Below are 23,881 nucleotides of genomic sequence, written 5' to 3' on the forward strand. Positions count from 1 at the left end.
TGCCAGGGGGAGTGCAGCATCTGGAAGCCTGCAGTCCCCAGCTTCAGTGTATTCTACCAAGTACCCTGCCTGTGAGTCAGAACTTCCACAGCCCCCACTCCAATTAGGAGAGTTAATGCTTTGATTTTTGGTCTGAAATTGAACAATGCCAAACCTTTGAAATCTCAAAATCCTCTGAAAGTTACCTTGTTCTACTTGATATTAGTGTTACAAACACAAATTCAGTACTAGACCTTAAAGATACAACACATTTCCCAAACACTATTAAAAATATTTATACAAGTTTATTAAACATTCTTATCACCGCCTTCCAAGCTTAAAAAAATCCTGCTGTAACAAGTGTTTTGTTTAAATACTTACTACTAATACATAAGGGTAAGTAACTAATACATAACAAAACTAAACCCTTTCACTGCTCAGGCTACGGTGCAGAGCAAGGAAAAACTTGAAATATTAACTTAAACCCAGTAACAACTTAGGGGGGGCTCCAGTCAATCCCTCAATGATTTATAGACAGTAAAAATATACAACCCCGAGTCATCTTCCAACAGAGGTCCTGAACTCAAAAACTGGCTAGTAAACAGAGTGCTAATTTTTTTTACAGCAAGATTTGGTTCAATGACACCTGTAGGAAGGCAACCCATTTCTCATTAAAGATATTTTGAAAGAGGTCCTGCTCTAGACCACAGACTGTTCAGAAGCAGTTATGTAACTGTTTTAGCAACATTTAAGAGCACTAGATTGAGCTTTAAGTACAGAGAAGGTAACATACTTATGAAACAGACTCCTATCATGTTTAAAAAGTTAAGTGTATTAAACAGCCATCTCCATTTTAATAGCTGGATGGGGGTTATAGTCTTCAATCTGAAAGTCATCTGCTTTGAAGTCACTGATGTTTTCAATTTTACGAAGAATTTTGAGTTTTGGGAAAGGATGTGGTTGCCTCTGAAGCTGAAATTAAAGAGAGTTTGACTTACATTTGTACAAGATTAGCGCTCAAAAGTAAAAAAACAGCGCACAGTGAAAATCAACGATTTAGACAGCTCTTTGGGTTAGGTAGACCTCACCTGCCATAACATTCTCCATCCTGTCATAGCATGTAGATATTTGTGTGAAGAAGGTGGAAAGATTGATAAGAAGTGAACACGTCTCTGTCAGAGACCAAAAAAGTATAGTAGAGCCTTATCATTCAGAAGAATATCCACTAAGAATTACTGATTTGCAAACTGACTATATATGTATAATTAAGGATAATACATCAAAGTGCATTTTATTCATTTAGTCAGTTATAGTTTTGTTTTGATAAGACAAGTATAAGGACACTAATATTTTGTAACAATGATAGAGATTAGATTACAAATTCTTGCATCTTTGACTTGCAGAGAGAGCCACTCTTTTAGACCAAGTTAGTGTACGGTTCGATCAAAATTCTGCAGTGTTTTCACTTGTAACCTGAGTTGAACATAGGTAAAGGGTAGTATTGGAGAAGAAATCAGAGGATCAGCAACGCAAATTAAGATAGTATTTACAATGAAAGTGCCAGGTCTAAAAACGCAGGATTACCATCAGTTGTTCAACCAGCTGTGGTAGATATATATCAAAAAGATAGCCAGGCTCCAGTCACCATGGATACTTACTTGAATTTTCAAAGGTTCAACATGGTTCAGATATATATGAGCATCTCCTAGTGTGTGTATGAATTCACCAGGCTGAAGAAAGAGGAAAAAAAAAAGTCTTCACGCAAACAGGGTAGCACATTTCAGAACTGTATGACATTGCAATGCTTGTGCCAGAGATTCCCAGCACCTCTGTTGCTGAAGTGTAGGTCCTGCAACAGATTGTCCCGATAACCTGTTCTCCTTACAAGTTCAAATATTGTCTTTCCCTAAAGTAACTGATCATTATGTTAAGCTACTCTAAGCAGAATATGAAGTTCTACAGCAAAGATTTTGCAACAGATATAGCAACTGAGCACTCATTTATCTGTTAACACAAGTGGAAGGAGATGGGGGTAGTGAAAAATACAGCTATCTCCATCTATACCTTGAACTGACAGGTTGCAAGTATTTCTTAGATATTAACAGTGCTACAGTGATCCATGCTTCTAGCTCAAGATTAGACTACTGTAATGTATACTGTGGCACTTAATCCTATTAAGAAACTGAAGCAACTCATTAAAAGGAGTTCCTTGCAGGATTGCATGAAACTAGTGCACCATGATCTGTCTTGACAAATTGAAGCCTAAGGGTATGTCTACATTAAATCTGGGAGTCTGCCTCTCAGCCCAGGTAGACAGACTCTCACTAGCATGCTAAAACTAGCAGAATGATTATTGTGGAAAAGGCAGTGGCTCCGGCTAGCCACCCGAGCTCAGATGGGCTTGGACTCGGGCAGCTGGATGGAGCCACCACCCATGCTACCATGTTATTTTTAGTGCACTAGCTTGAGCAGAGATAGCACAATGTCCCAGCAGCAATGTAGACATATCCAAAATGGCTCTGAACCTGCCTAGCTGAGAAACATGCCTCACTGTTGCCACAGTTATGGTATGCAGAAGCACTTGAAAGCCAGTCTTCTCAGTTTAAAATGGAGCTGCTAGCAGGATGTTTTCCGTAACAAGCCCTGAATTTTGGAATTCTCTTTTCAGCCTCTTACTCTGAAATAGTCCACATCTGTTGGCCTTCATGGCATTCTACAAATTGCAGCTATCCTCACATTTGAAAAGGGCTGGTATTTTTTCTAACTGGAAAAGTTGACAGCTTGGTTTGTCTGCATTAACATTTCTTTCACTTATGGCAAAGGCATCTAGCACCCTGGATAAGCCTTTTTGTGACAAACATTGCCTGACAATTTACTACCATCATCACTGATTTAGGTGTAATGCTTAGAGTTTACTGCTCCTGAAAGTATCTGCACTACTTTGCTGCAGTAGTCTTAGCAATAGCATGTGATGAAATACTGAATCGTAAAAGCAGAGCTATTAAATTTATCTGCACTGTTATTGCAGTATTTAATGTTATGCAAATATTCACAAGTCTTATGTTTATGTTCTTTACTGCAGATCTCTCCCACAATAAGTGTTTTGCTTTGAGAGGAGATGCAATAGTAAAATGAAGTTGTGGAGGAGACATCAAACTTCATTTACTTTAATTGCCTTTGATATAAAACTTACACCAAGTCCTTATTATAAAGCATGATTTTCTCCACTCACCCATTTTATCTCCTCAGTGCTAAAAATGGAAGCAGCTATTCCTGATGATAGCACCAGGAGGGGGGTCAAAATCTCACACTATCAGTATTAAATCTTTAAGAAGTGAGGAAGTCAGCTTTTAGAAGATAGAAAGACTAATGTATTTAAATTTAATAAACTTCAGCTGCATTCTTGTGACTTGGTAGAGCAATCTTTGGTGAAAGACAACAGAAAAGAGCAGTACTACACAACCATTTACAGTCAGTAGTGAAAAATATCCAATTGAAACCATAGCAGGAATTTAGGTAGGCAAATCACAATATGCAAATTGGAATCTGAGAGCAACCACAGATTCTTCTTCGAGTGATTGCTCATATCCATTCCAGTTAGGTGTACGCGCCGCGCGTGCACATTCGTCGGAAAACTTTTACCCTAGCAACTCAGTGGGCCGGCAGGTCGCCCCCTAGAGTGGCGCCACCATGGCGCTCCATATATACTCCTGCCGGCCCACCCGCTCCTCAGTTCCTTCTTACCGCCCGTGTCGGTCGTTGGAACAGTGGAGCGCGGCTTAGCTGACCTCCACTTCCCTAGCTACTCGTTTTCTCGTATATAATTATGCAGTTATAACACTTTTATATATATATTGTATGGTTATACGTGTTTCTTTGCTAACATGGTTAGTTTAGTTAGCGGGGTTCAGGAAGTAGCCCCTTCCATGAGCCCAGTGCCGGAGCCATGAATGGCTCACCGGGTTTTCAAAAGGGGCCCGGCTTGCCAGAAGCCGCGGCCGAAGAGAGACCTACATGACTCCTGTTTGAAGTGCCTCAGGGAATCACACTTGACAGATAAGTGCCCCATTTGCAAGGCTTTTAAGCCGAGAACAAAAAGGTGCGGGACTTTCACTTGCCCCTCCACCTTGGGCGCGGAGCGATGTTCAAGCGGCGGGCAGAAGCGCCTCCTCGGCACCGGACCCCGCCGGTACCACCAAGGCCTTTCGGCACCGACCGTCGCCGGCACCGATGTCGACTCGACACCGTTCCCTTCTTCCGAGGTCGAGAGAGTCTACGATTCCTGCTGGTGCCTGGCGGCTCCCCGGCACGCGCCGTGGTTGAGCCCCCTGCTCCCGCTACTTCCGTGCCACCTGCATCGCAGCCAGAGAGCTCGCCTCAGTTGCGTTATCCGGCCTGCAGAGGCACCGATGACTTCGGCTCCGTCGATTCCAGTCCCCCAGGACCAGGGACTCCGGTGCCTGGCAGCTCCCCGGCTCGCGCCGTGGTAGAGCTTACTGCTCCTGCTGCTTCTGTGCCAGCTGCACCACAGCTAGACAGCTCGTCTAAGATGGCTCGCCCGGCACCGACGTCGGCACCGTCGATCCCGGTCCCACGAGGGCCGTAGAATCCGGTGCCTGACGGCTCCCCGGCACGCGCCGTGGTTGAGCGTATTGCTCCTGCTGCTTCCGTGCCAGCGGCACCGCAGCCAGAGAGCTCGTCTAGTCGGATCGCCCGGCGCCGACACCTACTACGGCACCGATGACGTCGTCACCGTCGATCCCGGTCCCATAAGGGCCGTAGAATCCGGTGCCTGACGGCTCCCCGGCACACGCCGTGGTTGAGCGTATTGCTCCTGCTGCTTCCGTGCCAGCGGCACCGCAGCCAGAGAGCTCGTCTAGTCGGATCGCCCGGCACCGACACCTGCTGCGGCACCGATGACGTCGGCACCGTCGATCCCGGTCCCACACGGGCCGTAGAATCCGGTGCCTGACGGCTCCCCGGCGCGCGCCGTGGTTGAGCGTATTGCTCCTGCTGCTTCCGTGCCAGCGGCACCACAGCCAGAGAGCTCGTCTAGTCGGATCGCCCGGCACCGACACCTGCTGCGGCACCGATGACGTCGGCACCGTCGATCCCGGTCCCACACGGGCCGTAGAATCCGGTGCCTGACGGCTCCCCGGCGCGCGCCGTGGTTGAGCGTATTGCTCCGGCTGCTTCCGTGCCAACGGCACCGCAGCCAGAGAGCTCGTCTACGTCGGATCGCCCGGCACCGACACCTGCTGCGGCACCGATGACGTCGGCACCGTCGATCCCGGTCCCAAAAGGGCCGTAGTATCCGGTGCCTGACGGCTCCCCGGCACGCGCCGTGGTCGAGCTAATTTTCCGGCTGCTTCCGTGCCAACGGCACCGTGGCCAGAGGGCTAGTTTAAGTCGGATCGCCCGGCACCGACACCTGCTGCGGCACCGATGACGTCGGCACCGTCGATCCCGGTCCCGCAAGGGCCGTAGAATCCGGTGCCTGACGGCTCCCAGGCACGCGCCGTGGTTGAGCTCCTGTTCCGGCTGCTTCCATCGGCGCCGTCGATTCCAGTCCCACAAGAGCTATCGAATCCGGTGCCCGACGGCTCCCCGGCACGCGCCGTGGTTGAGCGTATTACTCCCGCTGCTTCAGTGCTGACAGCACCCCAGCCAGACGGCTTATATAACTCGGTTCTCCCGGCACCGGCACCTACCGAAGCTCTGATGACCTCGGTACCGTGGATCCCGGCTCCACGAGGGCCGTCGAATCCGGTGCCTGACAGCTCCCCAGTACGCACTGTGGTTGAGCCTGCTGTTCCCTGCGCGCCGGAGATGTTACCAACGGCGAGGGCTCTCAGTGCCATGACGGAGTCAGTGCTGCCTGACCCGGGCACCGCCGGTACGGGTAATACAGTCTCTTCAAGGGACTGTCCCCTGTCAGTACAGCAGAGCGGCACCGTCCATGATCACGGTCCCGCCGGCACGCCGGACACCACTGGCAGTCCCGGTACTGTTTTCCTCGGTACTGGTCACACTCGCTGCACCGGTCGGTATCCCGTTCGCCGACCCGCTATCGGCACCGTTCCGACATCTGGCACCGGGGCAGGTACCTTGACTCCTGTAGCTCTTCTCCGAGCCTCGAGATCTCGGTCGACCTCCCGACACCGTTCTGGTTGCGGGTCTGGATCTCGTTCCAGGTACCGATACCCCTCCCGATGCCGGTCCCCGGTGCCGAGTTGGGCAAGGTCCGAGTGAGTCAGAGACTCGGCCCGTGCCTTCTTTTAGTACCTCCATGGCCATCCGGACACGCATCCGTGTCATCCCATATGCGCAGATTTTATGCTCAGGACCACGATCCTGATATCATGGCCAGCGGGCGCCAGCCCCGAAGCAGAAAGAGCCTTGGCGAATGCAAGGTGTACTCTGCAGGGGCCCTGCGCCTCTGGGTAACAAAGCAACAAGCCTTGCTTAGCTGCGATAATTATAGCACCTGGGTGGAGGAGTTTCTCCCTCGAACCTCCCACCTAGAGTTCGCTGCCGTCTTGGAGGACGGGGGACAGAATTTACCCTTTGTTGGTACAGGCATCTTCGCGGCAGAGACAGCCCAGACTGTGAAGCCTGCTGGACAATAGGGTCCTAATGCGTCTCAGCGTGTATACGCTTGCGACCAACCGCAGGCCTTTATGGCCCCAGCCGCCATACTCTGTGCCTAGCCAGAGGCAGAACTCTGGAAAACGGCGAGGCCAAGGTGGCCGCAGACAAACGTCAGGCCCCCTAAAAAGCCAGAGTCGAGGTCCCTCGCAATTACCACTGGGACCAAAGACGGACCTTCCAAGGTTCGTCGGAGGGCGGTGTACCAGTCGCAAGACGGGATCCTGATCCCGCTTTCTCCTGGCATGGCCCCAGTTACTTTTAGATCGCTGGGTCCTGCGCACGATGGAGCATAGGTACCACCTTTAAATTGCTCCAGCCCTGTCCCCCTTCAGCGGACGAAAGGGGCTAGGGGTTTTACACCCGTTATGCCCTAGTTCCCCACTCGAACACAGGTCTCAGACCTCCCTGGTCCTGCATGGACTCAGCCGGTTGGGGATAAGGTTGAAGTTCTGCATGGTATCCCTGGGAACCATTATTCCATCCTTGCCTCCTGGGGGCTACTATGCCGCCCTGGATAGGAAGGACGCGTACTTTAGCAATGCCATCTTCCCTCCGCACGGGAGATGCCTCCGCTTTATAGCCAGCGGTGAATACTCCCGGTTTACGGCCATAGTCGCCGCCTACCGTAGCTATGTCGGATATGCGTTTTTCCGTATTGGGACGATTCGCTTATCCGAGGAGACTCTGACACACAACCCACTCAGCCGTGGGCATCGTCACGGTCTTATTCACAGATCAAGGCCTGATGATTACTATAGAGCAATCCACTCTGGTTCCCACGCAGAGGTTGGGCTTCCTAGGGGCTATCTTGGTCTCCTACCTAGCCGGAGCCTGCTTATCGCAACTGCGGTTTTAGGCGATGGCATCAATCATCTGAGGTCTGAAGGCTTTCCCAACGACCTCAGCTCGTTCTTGTCTCAGTCTCCTGGGTCCATGGTTGCCCGCAAGTTTGTAACCAAACACGCCAAGCTCCGCCTCCGTCCTCTCCAAGTCTGGCCCACCTCGGCGTACCGCTTGGACAGGGAGCCAATGGTCATGGTAGTCACCGTTCCCTCGAACGCCTTAGGCTCCCTAGTGTGGTGGCTAACCCCCTCCTTGGTGTGGACAGGATGCGGTTTCATCCGCCCCAGCCCTCACTGCCCCTGACGGCGGACGCATCATCTCTCTGCTCGAGTGCTCATGGTCACCTCCGAGCTTAAGGCCTTCGGTCTTCTAGAGAGCTGGCATTCCTCATTAATGCCCCAAAAATCAGAGTAGTCCGCCTGGCATGCCAGGGGTTCCAGCGGCAGCTGCGAGGCCGTTGTATCTCGGTGTTTACAGCCAACACAATGGCCAGGTGCTTCATAAGCATTCAGGGGGGACATAGTCCTCCCCCCTTTTTTGTCAGGAGGCCATCCATTTCCGGGTCTTTTGCATGGCCCGCTCGATGGAGCTGGCGACGTCCTTTCTCCCAGGCGTTCGGAACGTCTTATCTCTTTGACTCAGCAGGTCTTTCCTGTCTTACGAGTCATCACTCTGCCCCATGTGAGGCGTCCCGCTTTCCGGAAGTGGAAATGGTTCCTCACACAGACCTGTTCGCTCACCGCGAGTGCAGGAAATGCCAGGTGTCCTGCTCCTTCCAAGGTTTCTCCTCGGAATCGATCTTGGACGCATTCCTGATGCCGTGGAACGGCCAACTGCATTATGCCTTCCCGCTGTTCCCACTGGTTCGTTACGTCCTGCTCAAATTCCGCAGGGGCGGAGCGTGCGTCATCATGATCACTCCAGAGTGGTCCAGGCAGCACTGACATACCACGTTGCTCGGCCTGTCAGCCCAGACCTCATCACTCAGGGCAATGACAGGCTTCGTCACTCGGACCTGCAGCCTCTTCGCCTCACGGTGGCTCCTGCGTACCTGAGTTGGGGTGACAGGCAGCCTTCCACCTGGTCAACGTACCGAGCCAGGTGGAAGCGTTTCCTTTACAGCTGCAGTACGCTCGATCTTGCTCCTGCTGAGGTCTCGATCCCCTCTATCTGGCCTGCCTCTGGCCTTCAGCGGCAGGATCTGGCGGTATCATCGCTGAGGATACTCTCAGCAGCCGTCCCTACCTTCCAGCAGGCTAAGATGGACGTTCAGTGTCCCACGCTCTATGGGTTCGAGGTCCCTCAAGGGCTTGGAGCGCTTGCACCCTCGGGTGCGCCGCCCAGCCCCGCCCTGAGGCCTCAACCTAGTCTTGGCCAGACGGGTCTCTGAGATCAGAGCTCTTACGAAGGTTCCACAAAGACAAGGTGCAGTTGTGACCGCACCCGGTTTTCCTCCCTAAGGTGTTTTGGCCTTTCATGTTACCCACAGCTCAACGCAATGGGCATAACCTTTGCACTCCTTGGACATCTGTGGAGTGCTCGCATTATCTTGTGCTGACAGAATCATTTCCTAAGGTGCCCCAGCTCTGCCCTGGAGCGGGCCAAAGGGAGGGCTTGCTTGTTTTCCTCTCAGAGGATCTCATCTTGGGTGATGGCGGACATCCCCACTTGTTCTGATTTGGCTCATATTTCACCAAGCCACATCACCGTGCATTCTACCAGGGCTCAGGCTTCATCTGCCGCCTTGCTGGCTCGTGTTTCTACCCACGAGACCTGTCGCGAAGCTCCATTGGTCCTCGGTCCTTACCTTTGCTTCGCAGTATGCCCTGGTTCAGCAGTCAAGAGAGGCTGTAGCCTCTGGCTCGGCAGTTTTATTCTGCCACATTTCACTCCGACCCCACCGCCTTTGTAAGGCTTGGGATTCACCTAACTGGAATGGATATGAGCAATCACTCGAAGAAGAAAAGACGGTTACTCACCTTTGTAACTGTTGTTCTTCGAGATGTGTTGCTCATATCCATTCCGCACCCGCCCTCCTTCCCCACTGTCGGAGTAGCCGGCAAGAAGGAACTGAGGAGCGGGTGGGCCGGCAGGAGTATATATGGAGCGCCATGGTGGCGCCACTCTAGGGGGCGACCTGCCGGCCCACTGAGTTGCTAGGGTAAAAGTTTTCCGACGAATGTGCACGCGCGGCGCGTACACCTAACTGGAATGGATATGAGCAACACATCTCGAAGAACAACAGTTACAAAGGTGAGTAACCGTCTTTTTAATGCTCTGTCTAGTCCAATAAAAAAAACAAAAAAAAAAGAAGCTATGACATTTCTAATGGCTGGAAGTTGGTAGTACTTTGAAGACAGCTGTTTCAGTTGCACAAAAAGACACCCCATGGCATTTTTCATTGTCATCAGAAGGAAATGTGCTCAACTCAGATTTTTGGTAGATAAACTAGTAGAATAAGCCAGGACACATCTTAATTGTGACAAGTTTTTTCCACAAGATTTGGAGATTCTTTGATATAAGTGACCACTATGAGATTTATAGAGTTCTCATACTGTAGTCCACCCCAGTAACACATACATTAAATACAATTCATCTACAGAGCCCGTTCCTGTACATATCTAAACTTCTGAACATTGTGTTTATTCCAATTCTTCCTACATAAATGTTAGTCTATTTAATGTTTCGGTCCTCTGTTCAAATTATAAATATCTAAGCAAAGGATACTATACCTTCAGGCCTGTGACATGAGCAATCATATATGTGAGCAGTGAATAACTGGCGATATTGAAAGGCACCCCCAGTCCCATGTCTCCAGATCTCTGATACAACTGGCAAGACAATTCACCATTTAGAACATAAAACTGGCACAGAGCGTGGCATGGAGGCAAAGCCATTAGTGAAATATCTAAGGAGATGCAAAACAGTAAGGGGGGTGGGAGGAGAACAGTATTAAGACACCATGCAAGAGCAGAAAAAATATACATATGTATATAGAAATAAATATGCATAAATACATCAAATAGCAATATTGAACCACATATTGTAGTTCTATTGTTTTGCTCTTAAGACTTTTTAAATCCAGCTATTACCACTACCAGATATTAATTGCTTGATTATGTAACTGCTCTTGTTAACAATAAGTGGGTGGTGAGCAGAGGAAAAATCACATGTAGAAATTCCACTGGAAAAAAGGTTTTAGGCCCTCATACTGCAAAGACCTATGCACATGCTTAATTTTACTCACATAATTAGTCCTATTGATGTCAAGTGTTTGCAGCATTCAGAGCTTTAGTCATTCAGCCTATGTTTTACTTTTTAAACAAGTACCTGCCTCTAATTTTTATTCTTTGTATTGCAATAGCACCTCAGAATCCATCATGAACCACCACTACACAGACAAGGGAGGGGGGAGGAGAGAGAGACACCTACTGCCTCAGACAGTGTAAGACAAAAAGTAACAGGTGGAATGAGACAAATGAGGGAGTACAGGGAACGAGACAACACTGATCAGCATGATAAGCAGCAGTCAGAGCACTCCTGCCAGCTGCTGTAAATTTATTGGCCCAATTATTACCCTAATTGTGAGCCTGCATGTGAAAAATGAAAGTTCATAAAAATGTTATAATAACCTATTACAACAACTGTTGATGAGAAAAGATGCAAAAGGAAGACAAAGACAATTAGTCCAAACAACAAGGCCTACTGATATAACTCAAGGACTGTGTTAACATCATGCCCAGTAAACAAGGAGTGTGGGATCGGAAATCAGTCCCAACTGGTGGACAAAATGATGAGGGACTGGGCTATTCCACCCATCACTCCCCTTTTGGGGTCCTTAGAAAAATAATAAAATAAAATGATGACAATGATAATAAAAAACAAGGGGATGACAATGACTTGGGAAAAATCCAAAACGATGGCTGACTGAAAGACAGAAGAAAGGAGCGAGCCTTATGATCATGTCCACCCTCACCCCCGTTGTCGCTTTCAGACCCCAGTATTTACTGTAACACCACTGGGCCTTCATTATTCTGATCCTCAAGAGTTTCCTGACCAGACCACACAAGAAAGTGGGAGCTAGATGACATCGCCACCTCCACAGACTTGGACATGCATATGTGCGTGTGTACGCAGGACAAAGAGAGAGAGAGAAACATACACACATTTTCCTTTTCCAATGTATTTCTTTTCTTTCCTTATCCCTTTCATTTTTTCTTTTGTCTAATAAGAGTCTGGTTTCACTAGCCAAAACTGCATATTCTGCAACACTGCTGTAAGCCTGTGACCAGAGAGGCAGCTAAAAGCCATCACCTAAACAGCTTGATGCTGGAATAAATTTGTCAGGTCTTGGAATGGTTGATAAGACCATGTGCTATGCTTTTCTCCAGCAGGGAGCTTGCAAGTAAAGTCAACACCAGAGACAGACCTCCATTTTCTATCCTTGTTGTTCTTTTCTCTCCCCTCGAGAGTTTGTCTTGTTTTGTTTTCTAGGACACAGGATTGGACTTTACCAACAGTGATAACAACAGCTCCAGCGCATCTCAACTAACGTCTTCTCTTTTCCCAAAAAAAGGTTGGTTATCACCACCCAAGAGGCTGTTAGAAGGAAAACCATCATGTTTAACAGCTCTCTCCAGCTAAAGGGACAGGGAACAAGGGATGTTGTTAAAATGGAAGCCTTATTTACTACTTTACATTTCAAATGCTTTAACTATTTTTCCTTCTTTTCTGTATCTTTAATAAAAAGTTAAAAAGATTTTTAATGGTGTGTTTGCCTTGATACAAACAAGCTGCAATCTCTGTATACCAAACCGCTTTAAAACTGTTTACGGTTGAACAGTTTCAGGGTCATCTTAACACCACTAGCTCTTTGGGCCCATTTATTCCATCTAAAATAATACAATACACCTACTACTTCTCACATTTGTGTAGGCATCACAGCAAAGGAGAGTTGTAACGAGGAATTTAAAGGAGGACAATGAAGTGGTTTTGTGGATGTTTATGTGCAGCTCTTCCTATGCATGAGAGGCAGAATGGAAGAAAGCATGAAGGTACTTTTTAGAAAACTGAACAAGTGAGTGATAAAAGCTGATATCATTGGCAAGGTGGAGGTGGGAGTCAACATCTTGGCAGAGTATGAGAGATGATAGGTAGCATGAGGATAGGCTGTGAAGGGCCCTGACGGTACAGGCAAGTAGATTATGTTTGAGGCGATGGAAAAAGAAGGGATGCAAAAGTGGATGATATGGTCAAACAAACTAGGACAATGATCTTTGCAAAAGTATTCTGAATGGCTATAAGCGAGTTAGACTGTATTTCTCAAGATCAGAGAAGAGAATGTTGCAGGAGTCAAAATCATGGGAGACTAGATGAGTGAACTGTGTCGACAGAGAAGGAAGATGTATAGAGATGTTAGGCAGAAGGATCAACAAGATTTAGATGAGCAGGACCCAAACTTACTGGTTCATGTACCACCTTCTTTAAAAAAGGCTGTGAAGTGAACTGATGGAATATATGATGCACCACAGGGAAACCATGATTTAGACACAGCCTGAATGTTAGAATCTAGAGAAATGGTCAAGTTACAGATGCCAAGTGACAGAGAAGATAATGGTGTCCACTGACTGAGAAAAAAGGGAAGAATTGCAGAGGGAAGATTAAGAACCCTGTTTCGGCTTTGTTGATCTTAAGCTGACATCTGGACATCCACAAGGTGTCACACTCCTTTGACCTGCCTGATCTCTATTAACCCTCCACCTACCATACAGCTGCCCTTTAATGGGAACCTTTCCCCAGCATGCCTTTCTGGAAACTGGCTCTTTAACTATAGCAGGGAAAACAGTTAAAATGATCATTTTGTAACTGGCTGCTGCTTGTTGGCATCTCCCGCTCTTCTAGCTGGTGAATACCTTTAATTCCTAAAGTTCTTAAACAGGCTCCTATCTTCAGAAAAGACTAACAACAACGAAAAAGAGCATTGTAATTTTTTAAGTTTTGTTCTCTTCTTCCCTCCCTTCCCAAGTTTTAGTACCATCCTATAATTTAATACAAAGTAAAAAAAAACAGCTGCTTGATTATATTTTTCAATTCTAAGCTTCCTTAAAAAACAAGTTACATATTTTTTTATGATCTGCAAAGTATCTTTGAATAGTGACTGTATGTAGAGGGCAGTGATAATCATGTACTTTCATTTGTGCTAAGACAAAAAAGGTTTGAAATCAAGATGTTTTGGGGTCTGAATATCCTCTCACATCAGTGAGAAACAGGAGAATCCAGGTTATAATTCACCAATTTATAGAACATGAAATCACATATCAGTTATGTAAGCTTGCCTTTTCTTGCAGCAAAAATGTAACCATCAACAGAGATGGCTGTAGACACAGGATCCGGTAATTATGCAAGCTTTCAGGACTAAATGAGCACCAATGAAATAGCTTAGCAGCAACTTGCTAAGGTGCAACTACATTCACTTCACAACACACTCCTGTACCTTTGGGATTCCAAGCACACATGATGATTCTTCTGTCATCTGGATTGTTTTTGATTGTGTCGATTACATTCTGCAGCTGGTCCACTCCTTGGCCTGAATAATCTGAAGAAAGTTACCAAACAAGATTTAAATAAAGGTATGTCTACACTACAAAATTAGGTTGATTTTATACAGTCGATTGTGTATGTCCCCACTAAGCGCATTAAGTCAGTGGAGTGCGTCCTTAATACCATGGCTAGCATTGACTCACAGAGCGGTGCACTGTGGATAGCTATCCCACAGTCCCCGTTGCTCATTGGAATTCTGGGCTAAGTTCCCAATGCCTGATGGGGCAAAAACACTGTCGCAGGTGGTTCTGAGTACATGTTGTCAGTCTCCTGTCCCTTCTTCCGTGAAAGCAACAGCAGACAATTATTTTGCACCTTTTTTTCCTGGGTTACCCATGCAGACGCCATAGCATGGCAAACACCTCACGCATTATCCTGCAGTATGTGCAGAACCTGGCTGGGAGCCAGCAGCACAAGGACAATTGTGAGAAGGACGTGGACACAGATGTTCCTGAAAGCACAGGATGTGGCAATTGGGACATCATGGCTGCAGTGGGGCAAGTTGATACAGTGGAATGATGATTCGGGGCCCGGCTAACAAGCACAGACTGGTGGGACCACATAGTGTTGCGAGTATGGGATGATTCCCAGTGGCTGCGAAACTTTTGCATGTGTAAGGCCACTTTCCTGGAACTTTGAGTTGCTTTCCCCCACCCTGAAGCGCAAGAATACCAAGATGAGAGCTGCCCTGACAGCTGAGAAGCAAGTGGCGATAGCCTTGTGGCAGCTTGCAACGCCTGACTGCTACCGGTCAGTCAGGAATCAGTTTGGAGTGGGCAAATATACTGTGTGGGCTGCTGTGATCCAAGTAACCAAGGCCATCACTAACCTTCTACTAGCAAGGGTAGCGACTCTGGGATATGTACAGGTCATAGTGGATGGCTTTGCTGCAATGAGGTTCCCTAACTGTGGTGGGGCAATAGAGGGAACACATATCCCTATCTTGGCACCAAACTACCTTGCCAACCAGTAGGTAAACTGCAAGGGGTACTTCTCAATGGTGCTGCAAGCACTGGTGGATCACAAGGGATGTTTCACCAACATCAACGTGGGATGGCCAGAAAGGTGCATGATGCTCGCATCTTTAGGAACTCCAGGCTGTTTGAACAGAGGCAAGAAGGGGCTTACTTCCCAGACCAGAAAATTCCTGTTGGGGATGTTGAAATGCCAATAGTTATCCTTGGAGACCCAGCCTACCCCTTACTCCCATGGCTCATGAAGCCATACACAGGCAGCCTGAACAGTAATAAGGAGCAGTTCAACTGTAGGCTGCACAAGTGCAGAATGATGGTAAAATATGTCTTTGGATGTTTAAAAGCGCACTGGCACTGTTTGCTGACTAGGTTAGACCTCAGCACAACTAATATTCCCATTGTTATTGCTGCCTGCTGTGTGCGCCATAATATCTGGGAGAGTAACGGGTAGACAATTATGGCAGGGTCGGAGGTTGAGGCAAAAATCACCAGCCCTCCCCTCTTGAGCAGCCAGACACCAGACACCCCAAGGCGATTAGAAGAGCACAGCCAGGCGTGCTGCACATCAGTGGGGCTTTGAAAACCAGTTTCATGACTGACCAGGTTACGGTGTGACAGTTGTGTGTGTTTCTCCTTAATGCAAACCTGCCCCATTTGTCAATTTTAACTCCCTGTAAGCCAACCACCCTCCCCTCCTTCGATCACAGCTAGCAAAGGAAATAAAATCACTATTGTTTTGAAACCATGCATTCTTTCTTTATTAATTTAAAAAAAACACTGAGATAACGGACAAGGTAGCCCGGGTAGGGCGAGGAGGGAAGGACAAGGCCACATTGCTTATTGTAGTCACACTACAAATCAAAACTGTTTGAATGACAGCCTTCTGTTGCTTGGGCTATCCTCTGGAGCAGAGTGGCTGTGTGCCCGGAGCCTCCCCCCGGCACGCATTCTTGGGCATCTGGGTGAGAAGGATATGGAACTTGGAGAGGAGGGCAGGCGGTTATATAATGGCTGCAGTGGCCATCTATGGTCTTGTTGCCGTTCCTGCAGCTCCACCAGATGCATGAGCATGTCCATTTGCTCCCCCATTAGCCTCAGCATCACCTCCTACCTCTTCTTATCGTGCTCACTGTATGCTTTCCTGGCCTCTGTCACTGTATGTCTCCATGCATTCAGCTGTGCCCTGTCAGTGCGGAAGGACTGTATGAGCTTGGAAAACATGTCATCATGAGTGCATTTTTTTTTTTTTGCCTTCTAATCTGCAATAACCTCCGGGACAGAGATGATAGGGGGAGCACAGAAACATTTGCACCTGTGGGGGGATAAAAAGGGAGAGTAGAATTTAAGAAGATACGTTTCTGAGAACAAAAGGGAGACTTTCACCGTGAGTCAAGCATTCACAGCAGACAGCACATGTGCTTTAGGTCCAAGGTTGCAGGTGCTCAATATAAAGGCAAAATGCCAGTATGGTGACACGTCACACACAGCTGGGCAACAGAATTCAGTTTCCAAGCAGCCACAATAAGCCAAAGGGTAGGCGGGGTTGGCTTTTCCTGCCTTCACAACGTGGGAATGGTTTCAAACTGCAGTGCCCTCCTTTCCCATAGCAAGCAATGCCGGTTGGCTTTGCCTTTAAAAGGAGGGGCTGCGGTTTTCACGTGGACGTGCAGCACACCCCTCCCCACCAAGTGATCTCTGGGATGATCTCTTCACCCTTCCCCCCACTGCATGGCTATTCTCAGGTATGATCCCTTTTAGCCAAGCACAAACAGCCCAGCATGAACGGGGTCCTTTTACTGTTCCCTTACAAAAATTCCCCTATTTCAACCAGGTGACCATAAATGATATCACTCTCCTGAGGCTAACACAGAAAGACATAGACCAAATGTCGCTTGAATGCGACTAAAACCCAGGACCATTCGCTGCCATGCTTTGTGTTGCAGTGATTTCAGACTACTTGCTACTGGCTTGGCTGGTAAAGTGTCTTACTGTGGAGGACGAAATAAGGCAGCCCTCCCCAGAAACCTTGTGCAAAGGCTTTCAGAGTACCTCCAGAAGAGCTTCATGGAGACGTCCCTGGAGGATTCCCACTCCATCCCCAAAAACATTAACAGACTTTTCCAGTAGCTGTACTGGCTGCAAATGCATCCCAAGTCTTCAGGGCAAATCCAAACATTAAACACAATTGCTTTTAAACCTTGTAACATAGTTACAAATGTGCACTCACCAGAGGTGCCTTCTCCAGCTTCAGGGTCCGGGAACCCGCCTTGGGAGGTCATTGGCTCCAGGGTGATGAAAAGGTCCTGGCTGCCAGGGAGAACGGACTCTCCACTTGCCTGCCATGCATTCTCCTCTTCCTCATCCACAAAATCCTCCTCCCCCTTACAGTTGTCCATGGACAGTAGTGGGGTAGTGGTAGGGTCCCCCCACAGAATGCCATGCAGCTGTTCATAGAAGCAGCATATATGGGGCTCTGACCCAGAGCGACCATTTGCCTCCTTTGTTTTTTGGAAAGTTTGCCTGAGCTGCTTATCTTTCACACAGCACTGCCGTGTGTCCCTGTTGTAGCCTCTGTCCATCATGCCCTGTGCAATTTTGGCATATTTATTAGCATTTCTTCTTTTTGATCAGAGTTCTGCCTGCACAGATTCTTCTACCTATACAGCAATCAGATCCAGTGTCTCCCGTTTGCTCCATGCTGGAGCATGTTTGCGATTCTGGGGGCACTGTGTGGTCACCTGTGCTGCTGAGCTCACTATGCTGACCAAACAGAAAATGAAATTCAAAATTTCCCAGGGCTTTTCCTGTGTACCTGGCTAGTGAATCAGAGTTGAAAGTGATGTCCACAGCAGTCACATTGGAGCACTCTGAGATAGCTCCCAGAAGCCAGTAACATTGATTTGCGCCCGCACTACCCCAAATTGACCCAGCAAGGTCGATTTTAGCGCTACTCCCCTCACTGGGGAAGAGTACAGCAGTTGATTTTAAGAGGCCTTTAGGTCGACAGAACGGGGTTGGCTGTGTAGACGCATTGCTTATAAAATCGACCTAATGTGATTAAATTCAACCTAACTTCGTAGTGTAAACCAGGCTAAGTCAGAAAGCCTAAGGTTGTTTTGACAATAGCTTAGAGCTGCCCCAAAAAATACTTTTGAAAGCCAAGCCCACACCCTTCCGGAAAATTACACTAATTGTGCCCTCTTCTGATCCCACCTTGGATTGTTAAAGACTTACACCTTAATACATTTTCTGAGCCTTCCCCCCTCTCTCTTCTGGGTAGTCCTTTGGGGGCCCCAGATGAGTGCTCCAAGCTTTGGGAAAAGGTGGTGTCACCATCCCTCCTCTTCTTGCATGCTTTGAGAAGTGAAATAGTTATTGTTGACACTTAAAGCATCATCACTGGCATCAGGGTTAGTACCCGCTGAAATGGGGTCATACACACCTCAGAGCTATTCTTTCACTCTCTTTGCAAACTCACAGAAGTGCCTGCATCCTTACACCCCAAGGCCAGGTCTACATTTAAAACGTACATGAACATAGTTACAGCACTCATAGGCGTGAAAAATCCACACCCCTGAGTGCTGTAACTATGCAAACCTAACCCCCAGAGTAGACAAAGTTAGATTGATGAAAGAATGCATCTGTTGACCTAGCTATCATCGCTTGGGGAGATGGAGTTCCTACAGCAATGGAAAACCTTGTTCCATCGCTGTAGTCTGCAGCCACACTTTGCGGCTACAGTAGCATAGCTACAGCACTGTTGCTATGCTGCTATAGTGTCCAAAGTGTAGATACAGCCCAAGTTTGAACATTTTCTTCTCAATAACAGCAGCTAAAACTTTAAATGAAAGCTGAGACTTTGGAGAACAATTGAGAGGTCTGTCTGCATATCTGACAGTGGGTCTTAAAGTCTACAGAGTTTAAATAGAGTGAAACTAACATGCTATTTTTATCACCCTATCCAATAGAGTGTCCTATACCAACATATGAATATGTGGAGATTAATCTGGTATAACAGCGCTCTCTCTTTAAAAAAGAAATTATGCCCAGGTTGATATTGTGAAGAGCTGCAGTAGTTCTTTACATTTTTACTTGCCTTTTCAGATGGAGAAAATACTTTTTGATGGTTGAATAAAACATTAGTTCACCACCCCCATCATCATTATGAAAGCTAAGCATGGAAGAGTCACGATTTTCCAATGTTACTTTCTGTAAACAGCACAAATTAATGTGCTAAATTATACAAATTAATAATAGCAGCTCTCTGAAATGAGTGATTTTAGTGTAGTTAAAAAAAAAAAGCATCTTGTTACAATTGGCACCTTTCCTGGCAGCCTAAGCAGAAAAGCAAAGAATTAAATGGGCATGGAAACCAAAATATCCTCCCACCTGCAGGTGATCATAGCAGCACATTAGCAGAACAGTGTACTGCCTATGATTCAACCGTTCTACAAATAGGCTACTGCCTGCAATACTGCATATTTCATAATGGTAAGCTTTCCAAAAAGCTCAGTATAACCTCCCCAAAAGATCTACTTATTCTGGCTCTCAGTTTCCATTATACATGTCCTCATTACAATCTTTCCATGCCTTCATAACCTCCTGGAATTGAGGTACCTCAGTAATCTTGTCAGTCTTACTAATCTCTGAAGATAACTTCAAAAGGGGAAAACTAGAGATTTTAATCTACTTTCCTCACCTGTATTCATATCTTTGTATTCAGCTCCAAAGTGTCTCCACTGGAAACCATACACTGGTCCCAAATCCCCTTCTGTTCTGTCAGTGAAACCTTGTTTATCCAGGAATTCACGTGATCCATTGGCATCCCAAATCTTCACTCCTTTTGCAGAGAGCTCTTTAGCATTTGTTGAACCCTATATGGTGAAAGAAATACAAAAGCAATTCTACTTGCCAGGATAAAGAGCTAGACTTTAAATAGTGGTCCTAAATTATACTATTATATGGTATTTCTTTAGTTACTATGGAGAGAATAAGAAGTCTTGGGATTAAGCCTCAGGATCTGGCTCCTGTATGATGTGCACACACAATAAAACTATGTTATAAACAATATATTACTGAGAATTGAATTATACTGCTCTAGTCATCTAATTAATTCATCTCTAGCCTTGTATACCATAGGCCAATGGAGGTTCAAGGCTAAACATGATTGCCTACAGTTGCTTGTGCACAGGCCCTTCAGCAAACAAGGTTTTACTTTTTCATTGATGTAACAAGAACAATGTAACAATTCTACTACTCCTGATACACCTGCTGTCAGCCTTTGTGAACTAGCTTACAAGTCATTTTGGGAGGAAAAGGTTATTCAGTCCCTTCTCTCTTCCTTGCTTTTTCTGTTTTCTTGAAGCTTAAATTACATGCTCCTGAGAGATGCCAACTAGAAATAGCCTGAAGTTCTGTTTAGTCACTGAGCAGATGGTAGGCTCCCATATTCTACTCTGCCACTTTGTATAAAACCTAGAGATGAGAGTAAGAAAACAAATCCCAGAGTTTAAAATAGCACTGAAAGTGAATAGAGACTTAAATATTCTCTGCTACCGAACAAGTCTACAGTCTCAGAGTACAGCACTGTGCTGGTTGACATCTGAAAGGTTCTAGCCCTTACAGCTGAAAAGATAAGCCTTCATTTTCTTTTTTTAAAAAGTGTTCTTCAAAAACACCTGATATCTGGATAAGTTGATTTTTCAAGTCCCAGTGTACCAGCATTTAATCAAATGCTACTCATAACCACATCAGGGAACATCTATAGGGCAACACACCATCTTAGCACTTGTCTACACAAGTTTTACCAATATAAACTATGGTAGTTAGAGTTGTGATCATCTATTAGAAGTGTGGGTTGGGATTTTTATTTTACTTTTGTTTTGGTTTTTTTTGACCAACAGTTGTATTGGTAAAAAGCCTAGGATAGATGTAATTATACCAGTACAAGAGTGCCTTATACTGGAGTATCTAATTTTGGTTACACAACAGGAATAAGCTATACCAGTATAAAAGCATTCAGACAGGGTTTTCCTGTTTTAACTACAGCAGTATAGTTTAAAAAGCAAAACTTTCTAGTGTACATAAGTCCTTCATCACGTCACAATATTTCACTAAAAAGAAGCAAGGTAAGATTTAACCAACATTCCCACCAGATTGTACTAGCTCCTTAGCAAAATTAACAAAATGTTTTGAAGATAATGGACATATTTATAAGTTGGAAAAATACTAGAATCTCATAACGTGTTTGTTCCCTGTATGAATGGAAACATCTTAAGTGTTTCAAATACACCAGTCCATAGTATGATATATTCTATAGACAGCACTATCAATGCACATAACTAGATTTAGACAACCATGCATCATACCTTGATAAACCATAGCAGCTCTTCCAGCACTCCCTTCCAGAACACTCGTTTTGTTGTCAGCAAAGGAAACTGATCTGAAAAAGTTTTAACGTGTCAAAGCAGCAAAATCAATTCTCACTCATCAAATACCACAGATTGCTTTTCACTTATAAATACCAAAAGTGTTAAAGCTTAGATATTGATCTGTTGTGCATTATGTGCTATCACAATAAGAGCCTAGTTTATTGGAGCACTTGTTTAGAACTTAGATAATGTTTTCACCCCTCCGTACAGCACTGTAATAGTCAGCAAAGCATGCAGTGATGAGTGTAAATTCTACTACTGCTTTGCTAGAGCAAGGAACACAGGCATCCAATGTTATTCCTAAAAAATGGTCTTTGGGGCCAAGTACATTCCCAGATAAAAGCAGAGATTAATTAGAAATGGATCATTCATAAAACTCAACCATGGGGTGCAATTAAGAGCCTATGGCGAGGTAAAATATGCATACATGCAGCTGAATTCAGAGGCTCAAAATAAAGTTCTGGTCAAGCCTACTTTACTAACATGGAGGTGAATCAGACCTAGGATATTTGATAGACAGGGTGGTGGTAAAATTGTCTCAGGAGGTTAGCCTTGATTAGACCTATCCTCTTCTCTTGTTTTTTCTCCATAAGACAACTATGGGGGACAGATGCAAGGGGACTCAGCCACTCCCCACTTAGGGCAATAAAAAAAAGGAGAGGCACAGATGGGTTTAGGGACCTTATGTGTAAGGAAGGAGGGCAACTAGAGGCTCTACCCTATAGGTGGGAGTTACACCTGCCCAAATCTGGATTACCCCCACCCAATCCCTGCCTATAAAGATGGGGGCTAGACTAGAGCAGAGTTCAGCAGAGCAAAGGGCCAGGCCCCTAGATAGCCTGCCCTCTGTGATGTGGCACAATGGCTTCCTCCCACAGGAATGATAGAGACTGTCACCCAGAAGACAACAGGAGGGGGTTTCAGCCGCACTCCCTCAGATGCCCATGACAAGTGGGGGGGGTTCTGCAAGAGTGGGGCAAACAGCAATGGGGGGGGAGTCTGGGGGCAAGAGGAGATGGGTGTTGGCAGCCAGCTCAGGGGGGATGTGCAGCGCTTGGCAGGTCTGCCAGTCACCAGGCCGGGGGGCAGCTGGTGGGATGTGGTGAGGGACTGGAGGGGCACATAGGGTGGAGGTCTGGGGAGGGGCAGAAGGGGGTTCGGGGAGGGGGCCCAAAGGCGAGGGAGGCTGCGAGGAGCGGGCCGAGAAGTCCCCGCCATGAGAGTGGCTCTGGGCCGGGCCGGCGCAGTCACCTCTCAGGCTGTACCGCGCCTGCAGCCCGAACACGGAGATGGTGCCGGTCCCGGTCCGATCCTCCTTCCGGTGGCCGCGCTGCAGGATGTGCTCGACCTGCCCCAGGTACTGCAGCTCCCCTTGCGGCGGGGGCGCCGGGCTCTGCTGCTCGGGCATGGCGGGACTGGCCGGGACTAGCTGCCGCTCCGCTCCCGCTCTTCGAATTGGCGCCAGCCGCGGCCCGCCAGGCGCCAGCCAATCGTAGGGCCCGGAGCGCGCGGGAGGCGCCTCGGGCCCTCCCGCGCGACCTTCCCGCCCTCCTCGCGTCCCAGTGTGGGCAGGGCTGGGACGCCCCCATCCCCTCGCAATGGCCGCGAGGAAAGGGGCGTGGCTGCCTGGCCGCAGCGCGGGCCTTGGGGCGGGGCAGCGATCTGATTAGCCCGGTACCCAGGGCCCCGCCCGCCGCTTGTCTCTCTTGGGGCCCTGCTCCCTCCCGCGGGCCGGGGAAGTCTCTGCGGGGGGGTCAGAGCAGATCATCATCATGGACCTTCCCCACTTTAAAATCTGTGATTGCACCTGGCGCGGGGCAGCCGAGCAGCCCAGGAAAAGGCGGGGCTCCCGGAGTGGATTTCTTCTTGGACCCAGCCCTACGGGGGGGATGCGGTGTCCTCTCTCTGTGTAACTACTTTGTGAAACAGAAAGAAGCCTGTTTAGATTCAATTCTTCCTCTAGAGCTGGAGTAGATAATGGCCTATGTAGTCTGATGGTGCTGATTATTCCCCTGGGATTTTTCATTAACTCAAATTGATGCTCAGTCAGGTATATCTACAGTAGCCCGTGACCATTATTTATTTCAATGAAATCATTAGATTTATGTTTTTACCACTTTTGCTAAAATCCTCAGCAGAAAACATTTTCATAGTGGTGGTTCCTCTCTGCTGGTTAGGAAGCACCTGCCATAAGTGCCTGCCTGATCTACTTTGTGAGAGTTGTTTAAAGTGTTTAGGACAACTACATCCTCCCTGTTTAGAGAGGCAATTGTTTTACATTGTTGTTCCCATACAAACGTACCTTTTGTTACAAGAATCTTTTCAGGTCTCTCTGGAAATTTCAACCTTGCCATGCATTCAGGGCTGGCTCCAGGCTCCAGTGCGCCAAGCGCGTGCTTGGGG

The 23,881-nt window shown here is 47.3% G+C and overlaps 1 protein-coding gene across 1 annotated transcript; it reads right to left on the reverse strand.

Annotated features, from left to right (window-relative positions):
- Nucleotides 1–51: 51 nt before the first annotated feature.
- Nucleotides 52–23,018, reverse strand: TYMS (thymidylate synthetase). The gene is made up of 7 exons (XM_030552875.1): nt 22,730–23,018; nt 21,416–21,489; nt 19,747–19,921; nt 13,967–14,068; nt 10,206–10,381; nt 1,638–1,709; nt 52–951 (listed from the first exon to the last, which is right to left on the reverse strand). The coding sequence occupies exons 1-7, from the start codon at nt 22,884–22,886 to the stop codon at nt 814–816; spliced, it is 894 nt and encodes a 297-aa protein (XP_030408735.1). The 5' UTR covers nt 22,887–23,018; the 3' UTR covers nt 52–813.
- Between the last annotated feature and the right edge of the window lie 863 nt (nt 23,019–23,881).

Source organism: Gopherus evgoodei, chromosome 2, assembly GCF_007399415.2.
Source record: "Gopherus evgoodei ecotype Sinaloan lineage chromosome 2, rGopEvg1_v1.p, whole genome shotgun sequence".
In the NCBI taxonomy this organism is placed as follows: Eukaryota; Metazoa; Chordata; order Testudines; family Testudinidae; genus Gopherus; species Gopherus evgoodei.